General features: G+C 26.3%; 1 protein-coding gene across 1 annotated transcript; it reads right to left on the bottom strand.

Annotated features, from left to right (window-relative positions):
• Positions 1–3,125: 3,125 nt before the first annotated feature.
• On the bottom strand, positions 3,126–4,474 carry LOC126835037 (ejaculatory bulb-specific protein 3-like). The gene is made up of 2 exons (XM_050567334.1): positions 4,130–4,474; positions 3,126–3,519 (listed from the first exon to the last, which is right to left on the bottom strand). The coding sequence occupies exons 1-2, from the start codon at positions 4,407–4,409 to the stop codon at positions 3,314–3,316; spliced, it is 486 nt and encodes a 161-aa protein (XP_050423291.1). The 5' UTR covers positions 4,410–4,474; the 3' UTR covers positions 3,126–3,313.
• Between the last annotated feature and the right edge of the window lie 9,536 nt (positions 4,475–14,010).

The following is a 14,010-nucleotide window of genomic DNA, read 5'->3' as shown; positions in this document are numbered from 1 at the left end:
AAAACAAATTTAATGTTTTATAATATGTGTAATTATTATTATGTTCTTAAATTTTTTTTCATTCGCAAACCATGTTTTTATATCTAAGATTTATATCTAAGAAGTACTACAACAAAATAACAAAAACAAAAAATTGTAGTGATCAAACGTCGCATCATCAACGTTCAATTTTCGTATAAATGTTACCTTTTTCAAAATACTTAATTGCTACTTATTATTATTGTATATTTACGTAACACACAATTTATTTCATTGATGTATGCAATACACTATTTATTTTGTAAATAAAAATCAATAAATTAATAATTTTACCCTACAGTTGCGGTTAAGTACTTATGGTATAAGAAAAAAAACGTGTTACCTGCCATAAGAATAAAATGCTGATTACTTGTATAGTGAAATAAATAATTGAAACTTAATAAATAGGATATTGAATATACACGAGCCAAATTTCTTCTCCATGAAATAATAATTATAGTTTTGATAATATTTCATATTGAATATTAAATAATAATTATTAATAGTGATAGATCAAAAATAGTTCAAAGATTTAAACCAAAAACATTATTTTATAGGATACTCTATAAAAAATAAATAATTGTGAATTATATTTAACTCAAATAGTAACTTACATATTTAATTGTTTTTATTAAAACAAAAATGGTTTCATGATATTAAATGACGACTTATGATAACCTTTTTTGAAATACTTCTTGAGCTGTTAGCAATTAAGGGATCAGGAGAGTGAGAGGGTACACTGTAATATTATATTTATCTACGCATGTAATTCAACTGCAATTCTCGTCTTTATTTTACTATGTTAATTACTCAAAAAGTATTCGATCGAAACTAGTTATAGACCAATTCATTATTATTCTTGCATCATTTTGGCTTTAACGGGAAAATCAAATATGTAAGTCGCTATTTGATTTTTAAAGTTACCCTTCTAACTATCCATTCTTTAAAATAATAAATTATATGTTTAGATTAAACATTACAATTTTTTTTATTTAGTTATGATAAGTTATTATTCGTATTAAACGTTTTTAGCCAAAATAATAGTTATGCAACAGACAAAAATGACCGATACGTGAAATTTTAAGTACTCTGTATGCACATACGTCATAATCAATATAATATTATGTTATAATATATAAACATTTAGGTACACTGTACTTAACGGTGTTTAACTCAAAGTTATTAGGTTTTTATCTAAAATTTTGTTGGTTTTTTATTATTGTTTTCTTTGTGATTGTCATACTTCCTATCTTTTTGAACTTATGTAGTCGATCAAATTTAATACTTATAAATATGACTATTATTTGTTACGTAATTATTTCTAGTCTATTGAAAGACTGTATAATTTTTTATTATTGTAATTATATTTATATTTAGTTCCACTTATATTATAGGGTTTTAAATGATAAATTGATTATTATTATATTATTATATTAGCTTATTTGTCTATACTCTATAAATCGTTCATTAAAACACAAATTGTTGAAATACCTAAACTGTAAATTGTGAAATTTCTATCAAAACAATTTAAAAATATGACTATTATAATGTATAAAATACCAGTATCTTAATCTTCGAAACGATTAACCTATGATGTTATTATGTGTATTTATTTTTTGTATACTTTGTCTAAAAAGCTTTTTATTGTGCCAATCGAATAGTTTATTTACATTTTATAAATTGTTTGTTAATATTATTATTATTTATTTTTCTTTACATTTTTCCGATATTATCAACTTTTGCCATTATTTCGACTAAATCAAAACGTTTGTACCTAATTGTTACTCACAGTTTACTAATGATTGTTATTGCAGTAAAATTTATTTTGAATAAGTGTACACAGCTCACACGCGTTTTAGTTAAATGCATTGTAAGTGCAGATGTAGTATTTTAATTTCACATTTCGTTAAGGTCTCAATAAAATGTGTTGTTTGGCAGAACATACAAAAGATGTATCCGTTATCCATTTAATATTAACGCAAAGACGTCATTATGTATCATCAGTAATATAAACACAACAGGGTACATCATTTTCTTAGCTTCATACATAGGAAACGTTGTTCTGTTCTTCGCAGCTCAGCCACCTAAAAAACTTGCTTCTGATATGTAAAGGATATGATAGTTTTAACTAAGACAAGATTCAGCTAAGTTAAAAAGTGAATTTTAATGGGTGTGATTAAATAGTACTCTCACAAACGATAAAGTTCTGTATACCGCGAGACTACAATTTTATCCCACTAGTCGATTTACCGGAAAATACATTTTAATACCAAATCTTATTTTAACCAACTCTACTTGTGCAATTTTGTGTCATTACCCTTACCATACTAATTTTTTTCTATTATTTTATAACTTTTTTTTTGTTTAGTCATAAACACTTCAATATTGTATTAAGCACAAATTAATAATTATTAAACAAAATAATAATATTTTAAGGATAATATTAATAATAATAATAACGATCATACTAATTTTAAATGATAATAATAATAATAATAATAATGTATATAGTTCGAAAATTTCTTTTTGATTAGATTTAAAAAAAGCAAATATAAAATGGTACCATCAATATGAACCATCAAGCTGTAATATTAATATTAAGTTTTTGATTTTGTATATGTAATACACTTTATAAATATGTATATACATATACATACACGAGTAATGTGTATATGTCGCCTCTATATATTATCTCGTTTAGGTCACGGTAATAGTAATAATTAAAAATTGTTGTAGGATAACATATAATATTAAGTATTCATAATGTGAACAATAATAATTGTAATAATTATTATTAATACTCGTACAGTTTTACTATTAACTATTGTCATTTTAAATAATATCTTAGTGTGTAATAATTTTTAAATGTTAATACCATTATGAACGATATCAAAATATATTGATCTGTTCATTTTTATTAAACACATATACGGTTTTTATAGAGTACAACAATTACATACAACCGTAATTAAAATGACTGCTATATATGTATATACATATATATTTATGTAATTCAAAAAATGTATATGTAATTAAATACTATTATTATTCTTCATTTTTATGTTATAGATGAATATAAATTACAAAATAAATATAACATAACAAAATACGTTACTATACTCTTTTATTTTCTTCGCACATACAGGTTACATTCTAAATAACAATTAATTGAAATATTTATTTGTGGTAATTTTTAAATGTTTCAATTTTTGGTAATATAAACGATAACTGAAAAGCCGTTGAGCTTTAAAATAATAATTATAATCTAAAAAAAAATGGTTAACAATTGGTTTTTTTAAGCTTTAGCGGGCTTATTTTTTTCTTCTTCCAGAAAATCTAAGAATTTCTTGTAGTAATCGCCTTTTGGATCCCACTTGTCACGAAGTTGTTTCCACTCCTTCGGGTAATCCTTTTCCAATCGTCCCACTACTTTGACAGCAACGCTCTTGTGCTTTTCGCTGCATTTTGCGCACAGAGTCTTTAAAGCGTCAGGCAGAATTTCTGTTTAAAAATAAAAAAAAGTGACCATAGTTAGTATAAGATAGTTATAGTTTAACGCACGTCGAGAGCGTTATCAAATGAACTCGACTACGTTTTTTAACAAAAATGTATTTTGTGTAGAGTGCAGCAAAGTACAATGGTAGTGCGCCATTTCAACTTAGTACCTACTAGAAGACATAATTTAATATTTAGTAAATCATTTCCTGAAAGTAGCGGCTCAGTTTTGGACGAACGTGGCCTATATTTTTATAAACATCTGTTTCGAGTACAATTAGTTGAATCAATTCCCAGTTTAAGATAAACAGACTAGTGAATACCACGATAATCCATATTGCAAACCACTTAAGTATTTTACGTGTTAGGTGAGATCATTTTTAACGAAAATTGGCAAATGTAGTAGAATTTGTTTTTAATAAAAAACACAACTTTTCTTTAAAATGTAAGCTTTAAATAGTGATATAATTAAGTGCTAAAAGCGTAGTAATAATATTAAAATTGCGGGTTGTTTGTATTAAAAATATGGGCAATCCGTTTAGTTTTCCATCTGACTTTAAGTATAATACAACCGCACGATTTCTTTTTATCTTAGTTTTCTATCTTATATACTTACTCCTGAGTTCTGCTCCTTCGGGAGAGCACGGCTTCTGGTCCAAAAGACATTGAACGTAGTTGTTTACCAACCTTTTGGACGCCAACACTTGTTCTACGTCGATGTTGTCATACTTGGTGGTGTAAACACCTGTTGACTCAGCAGCCTTCTGCGGAGCAGCAGCCTTTTGCGGAACAGCAGCCTTTTGCGGAACAGCCTCCTTCGGAGCAGCAGAGACACTGCAGGTAGCAAAAACGGTCGCTGCAACGACACAGGCCAAAAGAACGGTCCGTGATGCCATTTTTGAAATATTATTATTGTTAACACGACAGCGAACAGTGGTCAACTGGTCATCCGATGGACGGCCACGTCTTTTTATATTCGACTCGTCGACAAGTGGGTGTGTTTTTTGTTTTGTCTTCATAATACTATTTTTATACATTGTGTGTTAACAAAATCGTTAAAAACCACTTATTCAACTACTTGCAGTATTACCTATAATGTTAACCAATACTATTGTACCGGCTCGGTAGTGGGCATAACGAGTGACCTTCGGACGAGCGACGTAGATCTTGGCGATTGTCGTCATTAAAACCGCGACTCTGGATTGTTTCCCCATTGCCCGTTCGTGGCGTGGTGTGGTCTGGTCATTTCCTAGTACATACTTTACCCAATAGGCGTGTAAATCGTGATATTATAATTTATGTTGCCAACCCATTATGATCGCGATAAATACTATTATCGTCACTGATCGTTACTGTTAATTTTTTGACTAACCGTGACGTATGAAATACACACTTTTCGCGTTGCGCTTAACCCGTAGTCTCGTAGATCCCTATAATCTATATATTATTATATTATGTATGTAATTACGATGTGACGTGACGTAGTGAGAAGTCTACATTTGGAAAACCCTAAAACTTCTTTAAATCACGGTCGACATGTCGGCAAAGATGTTTTTGCGCAAAACGAACGACGTCACATGTGTTGATCGGTTACCGTAAGTGGTAATACTATCTCGGTTTCCTGATTGATGAAATCACTGATCTACGTTGTTTTCATTTTGTTTATTGTTTGATATCACTTACACCCACACCGCCAATCCACAGTTTATTAAACACGTTAACTGCATTTGTATTTACATAGTTCAATGTACATACTACAAACAATACTTGTTTATAAAAGTATATGCCTGTGTTATAAACACAATAAGAGACTAATTTATTATTATATAATTTATCTATTAGTAATATAAACTATTAATGAGCGTTTACTAAAAAATGCCGATAATATTATTGTGTTATAATTTTACTTTTTAAGAAACTAGTATTTAAGAATAGTATTTTATAATTTAAATATTTTACAATGTAAAATTAATAAATTGTGGTGGAAATTTCGTCTGGTGAATGATTAATTTATTGGATAAAAAAAAAATGTTCACTTTTTATAAATATTATATTAATTATATTAAGTATACATACATACAATTATTGTGACGTCTAGTTTAAAAACCAGCTAAAAGAAATTAGAAAACGTGTTTTTTTAAGTGGCTACACATTATTATATGTTATTTAAAACTATTATTGAATACCTATCAAATAAAATAATAATATAGAATATAATTTATAACTAACTCAAACTGTGTTGGTTGGTTTGAAAATCGTTTATCTGAAGAAATTATTTGTTGTTTGAGAAAATAGAAACTAGACGCTTTAATTTATGTATACTTAATTTATATATATGAGTGTTTAATAAACAAAATAATATTCACTTGTAACGTAAAATAATCGCCCAAAGGAAAATAGCAAAATATTCTGATTATCTAAAATCATTAACTTCCCGTTTAATTTAAATGTACATGATAATATACTAGTCACTAGTCAGTTTGTGGATTTGTTTATTCTTTAATATTAATTTTAAAATTATACAATTATTATAAGAGTGTAATTCATATTTTTCCTTATGTCTCGAAAAATACATTTTCTTCGATTCAATGAATATTCAGCACCTTTGGTTATATAGGGAATAAGCATTAAAGTTTAAATCTTCCATGGTCATATTTTGTTTAATAATAAAAAAAATAGTATAGAGTATTTTTTAAATACATTTAAGAACAATATTTAATTTATTAATTCATAAAAGTGTTTTTGGTCTAAAATTTAAATTGGTCTACTTAGACTCTAATCATGACTACCTAGATCGGCCTACGTCCTAAACTAAGAAAAAACAAGTTACAGCTATTTTGTTGCTTAAAATTGTTACATTAGTGTTTGCATTTATTTTTCCAAAGTTTATCGCTGTTACATGCTTAGTAATAGTAGTTTCCCGGAAGAAGTACCGATCTGATCAAAAACGGTTTTTGACTGGTTATGATTTATAATCCGAGTTGTACACAAATACACGACGGTGTCATACTCGTATGCTTATTCATAACTGTGAACCTATATCCAAAGTTTTATCTCATATAAACATTATTTAATAATTTTAATTATGTCGAGCTAAAGAGATTTTTAAACCAGTTTTCAATTCAAATGATCAACCGTCTCGGTAATTGGAATGCTTATTTTAAGTAAATAAACACTAAGCGAGTTCCTGTTTGTCAGAATAAATTATCAACATAATTTAACATTGTGTAGTATACGAATATTATAATATAAGGTATCATGGTAATCTGTCAGAATGATACATAAAATATATCAGGTGACAGATTATCCTGATACATCCTGTAGTTTAAAATCATTATTATTTTTTACAGCTAAAAATAAATGATAAAAATATTTTTATTGGAAGTAATGACCGTTGGATACCGAGTATTTAAAAACTGTTTGAAATCTCATAAATAATAAAGTTTTTTGTCAATACTAACTACATTTGTTTTCATTTACGTTTCGCCGTGGTATTTTTTCAAATCCGATTATTGGCCACAGCTTTTATTTTCTAGGGATCTTTTTTATTGAAATAAATCATTTTTATTTGGCAAAACACCCGTGAATGAATAACATTTCAGACTTTTTATTTCGTGTTAAAAAATAAAAATAAAACAATGAAAAAACTATTGAAGTCCAAATTAGTATATATTACTAACTTTGAAATTTGTATTTAGTAATCAAAAATTGAATGAGTAAAGTTTACTAGACACCCTAGATTTTAATCGGGATAATGAATGTGACTATTACAACATATTTAAGCAATATTAGTTTTTACCTATATTATAATTTTCTAAGCTTATGTTGTTATTTACTAAAAAAAATCAAGAAGCAATTACGAGGCTATTGCTTAATTGCATAAACCGAATAATAATATTATGTGTAGAAATTACAGTAATTGTTGTTGTGTACTCGTAGTTATTAACATATTTACGTCCATTGAGCCTAAATACCTGCATCATATTATTACAACAATTTTGTGAGTCATGTTCGAGATTTGATCTGGGCAGACTACATTGCCTACCGAATGAATAGGAAAACCACTGCAGTAACAAGATTATCTCCGAAGTTGTTAAACTAGTATAACTTACGCGTGGAATTCTAAAGGTGACCTTGCAAAAAAACATGGTAATGTAATTTACAAACGTATCTACACCCAGCTCTTCGGTTTTTCGTACCAGTTTAATAAATCCCAGTGCAATAGTGTTCAGTACAGATAATCACCTATAGACCTTGAATAGTGAGTACCATTATTTTATTCATTATTGCTTATACGAAATGTATGTACTTACATATAATTAGCTATTATATTTGTTTATTTAAACAGATTTGTTTTTTAACCCCAGGATACTGTGTCCGATTCCTAAATAAGAAGTTGTTTAATCATTTCCCATTATTCATTTTGTTGATTATTGAAAGCAGTTGTGTACCTTAAAATATTTCCATATTTTTAAATGTATATTTTAGCTTTACTTCTAAACGTCTGAAATTAATTTTAACAAATAATACTGTATAATTATATCGTGGCCTGAAACAGGTACATTGGTAAGGAGGCGATTATTATTAAAGTGGCGGTTTCTTTTTTTCGATGACGAGAATACATAAAAATGTATTTTGAATAAATTATTTAATTAATATTATTGTACAAAACTGATAAATGATTATGTGACTGAAAAGTTATATGGATATATTTAAATAAAAGTAAAAGAAAGTAACTAAGATCACTATATTTTACCCTCGTCCCAGCTTAGTTTTTTCGATAGCAACTTTTGAAACTTAAATGGTAATGCATAAATTTCATTAATGGATAACTATTTTTAAAGTTATAATAATTTAAAAGTTAGGGTGGGAGAGGAAGTGCGTGCTGATAAAATAATACTACACTCCACCTTTTCTTCTGTCCTAAACTTGAAAATTCAACAACTTTAAAAATAGTTATCCAAACCTGGTTTCCGACCAGTTAACATTTTTAGTACATTATTCTCAATTTAAAGCTGGGGGCAGTAAAAACAAAAAAAAAATGTGAGATTTTTTTTTTTTTTGGTTATACATTTTTAACACCTCTAATTTCGGGTATTATTCATTTATAGGCATATTGATGCAATTAATATTATATTTTAGGCTTCTATCAATATACCCCTACCTAAATAGCCATTAAAATTAAAATATAATTTTTACTAAAATAAAAATCAATCTGTAAGTCAGCTTTTGTAGACAATGTATCATCAATATTTATGGGTCAAAACGCCAAGTATGAACGAACGTTTGGAGCGACCACCCGCGGATTTGATTAAAAATTACACTGCATGTCTGTTAAAATGAAAAGAATGTTGTGAATTTTTTTCCATTATTTTGGCCATAGTCGTAAAAAGTGTTTTTAGTTCTATTTTTGACACTTCTTTTTTATAATTTTTTATAGTCTTGCATGAAAAAAAAATATATTAAAAATCAGTTTTTTATGTAAAATAATCCAGCTTTTTAAAAAAAAATATTGATTTATTTTTTTTATTGTTACAATTTAATTTTTAAAATACTATTAATTTAACTACTCTGTTAAAGTTACTGTGCTAAATTTTAATTTATGCGATTAAAAAATTTTAAATTTAACATTTGTTTGTTAAATTTCATCAACAGATAAAAGTCCTTGACATTTATACTACTATATTTAAATGGTAATATAAAAATAACGTGTTATGATACGTTTATTGGGAAATGACTAATTTCATTACTTTTTATTTATTTACCAAAATAATTTGCGTACAAATGTGTCGTTTTTTTTATTGATTTAGGTAATATCGTAATAAGGAAAAAAAATATATATTATGCCGCATTTGAAGTAGTTTTAGTGTCAGGAAAATGTTTAATTACTTTTTTATGCGTTTTTATACGCAAAACTTATATTTTTTAACACAGCTATAATTTATAAATTGATGAATCGTTCATTTAAATAAAAATTGAACGTACTAAATCGCTATCATGAACGAATCAGCAGGAAAATAATGTTATCAGGAAATTTCTGACATTTTTAAACAGTTTATAATAACGTTTTAATCAAAATTTAAATGTTACTACAAGTATTATTTCCAAAACGTTATTATAATATTATTGAGGGACCGCTCAGATTTGACATCACTTGTTAATTTTAAATAGAAATAAATTGCCTAATATTATAAAACACAATTTCTTTGTATTTTCAGTGTTGTGAATACTTTAAAAAACCTAAAATTGGTTTTATATATTAATTATAAATGGTTTTTAATTTCTGAGTTCAGAACTAGTTTCAGATTTATATATGACTTTTTTTGTCCAACGTAAGACAAATATGTATATTCTGAGTTGGACTCTGAGGGAACAAACTATGTTATAGTGCAAACAAATAATGGAAGGAAATTTTCATTATTCATTAATATAAATTTAAAAACTCAGCCAAAACTACACACAAATATATCTTTGGTAATATGTAGAACGTCTTTCTTTTTTAGTATTATATTCTATCTTACGAAAAGTAGCAAATTATATTTTGCTAACGAATAATAACATAATTACTTTGCTAAACAACAAGCTATATTATTGTATTTTGTTTTGTAAATTAAGCGCGTCAATAGGCGTGAATGTGTACAGTCTCTCCAGGTGTAATCTAGATTTAATTTCTCAACCCATTAACCCTTCAATGCGCGCATTTTTAAATATACAAATATTAATAAACATATAATACTTTTAAATTAAGAGAAACCGGGAAAAATATTGATTAGGTCTTACTCATTTTTAAACAACAGCGGCGGCTGATAACGGAACTATCAGCTGATCTGACATTTTTTTTAATATCAAAAACTTCTCGATTTATCCGCTAGCTAACACTAGTAAGATGAAAAATAACAAATTAAATAAAGAAAAAGAAAAAAAAGATTGCTGCAAATAAGCAACATGGCGCATTGAAGGGTTAATCTTTAATCTGACACTGTATCTCTGAAAATACATATTATAAGCTTTAAAAATTGGTCCCTGCTAAGTTTAAAGTTAAAAGTATGAAAAATCATAAAACAATTCTGCCCATTTCTTAATTTGTTTTTGGTAGATTTTCTATTAACGATAACTTATAATTTTATATTTTATAAAGTCAATCTACTGCATTGAACACGCAAGACAATTGACATTTTTACGCGTAAAATATTAAACAGTACTTCTAATATCCACAAAGGCAAAATCAAATAATTTCAAATCACGATGGTAATAAGGTCACGTATTCGACTAGGTTAATTGAATGTGGTTGTACTTAATAATCAAATATCTATAATAATTAAATCATTGTAATTTGTAAATTACCTTGCAATTACCTTATATCTTTTTAATTGACAATATGTTATAATAAACTAGTAGTTACAGTATTGCTTTACAATGAATAAATTACAATGTGATTACATGTATTCTAATTATACATTTTTATAATGAAAACAAAATTCGAAAATAATATTTTTATATGAAGAAACATTATGCGTGTCATAATATCTTGCAATATGTTCTCATACATATTATGAGATCGAAAATGGTTCCTCGTTAAATTAAATATAACTGGTAAGTCTAGTTAACTAATGAATGGACTGGGAGTGTAAGAAGAATATATATATAATTTTATAATGGTATAGTATTATACATATATATATATATATAAACATATTTTAAGAATATAAAATTATTTAGACATTATCAAGGGTTGGTTAAGCATATGTGGGTTGGAATATGCATAACGGTGTTCATACAGGCATACTTACATTTGTGTCAATACTTTTAGTTATAAAATATAATAAAACATACAGAGGAATATATTAGTTTTCAACGTGTGAACCCATCATAAGCTCGCGCAAAGAGATGCGGAATCTGTTTAAGTTGGGTGTGTATTGTTGGTCTTTTTAACGTTGTATTTACATATTATTCTATGGTTTTGTTAAAAAAGTTATTAAAACGAACGCTAATATATACATACACCATTGCCTATTATACTTAGCACCCATTCATGATTCATACGACACACTCGATCACGGGCGCTTCGTTTGTTGGGCGAGCAATCGTCAGTTGAAAAGGAGCTTCCATCCTCCACTCCGGCGACTGACTGACATGACGACATCGAATCCGTCTAGAAAACCATCATCTCACGATGCAGTATTGGGTCTTAAAGGCCCGTTATACTAAAGACGATCGTGAATAAACTTCAAATTTATATTATATTCCCTAAAACAAAGATTGTGGTATCTGCTAGTATAAAGAAACAAAAACTAAGGAGTGCTGAGCCTTGTATCAACGGGTTTAATGTAAATATGTTATAATGTTAAATATTATGATGTGGTTTTAAGGCGTTTATGGTAGACAATAAATACACACAATTCTGTGAATGTTCTAGATCTACATGACAATATCTCGATAAAGTCTCTTTATCAAAAATACAGACGTGTCTCAAGAAGTTTGTTATAGTGTAATAAATAATAATAAGGACATTTATTCTGAAAATATGTGTTGTTAGTTGTTGAACTGACAAAAATTAAATTAAGGTATTTTTATTGTTGTTAATGAACTGTGTATGTTTTAACCATACTACTACACGGAATATTCAAATTTACCATAAACGTGAAATTGGTTAACGATTATGTTCCATTCAAGCTCACAAATGCTATAAGTTTGTTTTAAAAAAAAAAATTTTAATACATTTAAAATAACATTAAAAAAAAAATTAAATTAATACATTTTTAAAAAAAAAAGAATAAGGTTTGATATTTCAAAATGCAATATACAATTTCATATCATATATTTAATAAATTTCGCATGGTCTATATCAGAAAATATATTTGAGTCGTTGGCTTCTGATGTTTGTAAAAAATGTGTATAACTTTATAAAGTATAAACTATTAGGTAAGTGTATAATATGTTGCACATAAATACATTTCTCAAAAAGTCACTTGTCGCACAATCGGATAACCTACATGTAAACTATTCAAACAATGTATAACATTTTATTTATTGATTTATTTATTTTTTAATTTATTGAGCTTTTACGAAAATTAATGTTCCTAGATAGTATTGGAATGTTTTAGTTGATATTAAAGTACATTTACTTACACATAACTTTCGTTGTATCGTCAAATAATGACTTTAAAAAGGTATTACCTATTATTTTATTTTATTAATTTAATAATTATTGTATTTAATAATATAAAAATGGTTTTATAGAATGAAGGAAATCAAAGCTTTGATGACGAATAAGAAAAAATTAAAATTAACATAGTTATTGTTAAAATATAATATAAGACTTTTATTTAAATATATAAAATAATTATACAGCTTTTTTGCATAATAAAATAAATATATTGTTTTTCTAGATGTTTAATAAAAATAAATCTAATCATAGGTAGATCATAAGATATTACAGGGCATTATGATCTATTTAAATTGTTTACAATTTGAAAATTATAATTTTATGTAAAACATTATTTATATTTAAGCAACCTTTTTTTTTAAAAAAATGATTTATTTTTATTTTTGTACAAAACATAGTAGACATGTTATTAGTTATTTTACTGACTTAGTAGCTGTTTAATATTATTTTGAACAGATATCTTAGGTCTCAACTAAACACTCAAGCTCTACTTATATATATATATTATTAGTATGACCGACCTCAAAAAAATGTTTTATGTTTACCCGAAAAATCTTCGGAGTAAACTCGTTAGAAAAAACTTCAAAAAAGAATGAGGTAAATATTTGATATCACTACTTTAATTTAATTTGAAAATAAAAGTTCTATTTTGTTAAGTAATTGAGCAATTTATTCAATAAACCAATAATATAATTTTTTGAAGTTTTTTTTGCCATTTTTCCAGTGATTCCACTTTGAATATTGTAGCTTCAAAATTAAAAAAAAAATTATAATGAAAAATTAAAAATATATCACACGTAATAATCAAATTGATAAGACAAAATAGCTCCTCTAAATATTATCCGATCATGTTCAAATGTTGACATTTTTTTTTTAACCAAAATTTATAATTTTTCGGGTAAACAAAAAAAAACATTTTGTGTCGGTCTAGTAATATATATATAATTTGTAGACATAGTAAATAATATTAAATATTTTTTTATAAACTTAAGACTTTTCTAAAAGACAAAAAAACTGAGATTTTTACGAATTCATATACTTTTGATTTAGACAATTAATTAATTTAACTCTTAAAATTATATTAATTAGGTTCAAATATATCCTTAGGAAAGATATGAACATTTTTTTTTAATGTGAATAAATATTTGAAAATAATAAAAAGTTAAAAAATTAACACTGCTAGTACCTACATGATTATTATAAAAAATATATTTTAAAAACTACAATACGGTTTTAAATGCAAAAATATATATTTAGAAATAGTAAAGTACATAAAATACACTACAATAATAATAGTATGTTGAAGCTTAAAATTTATGAATAACAAATAT

Source organism: Adelges cooleyi, unplaced genomic scaffold, assembly GCF_023614345.1.
Source record: "Adelges cooleyi isolate 19-005CV unplaced genomic scaffold, UGA_ACOO_1.1 ACOO_flye_CR_arks_rails_tigmint_CR_PRNA_21, whole genome shotgun sequence".
Classification (NCBI taxonomy): domain Eukaryota; kingdom Metazoa; phylum Arthropoda; class Insecta; order Hemiptera; family Adelgidae; genus Adelges; species Adelges cooleyi.
The sequence above is the reverse complement of the archived record's forward strand: the minus strand, read 5'-3'. Positions and strand labels throughout refer to the sequence as shown.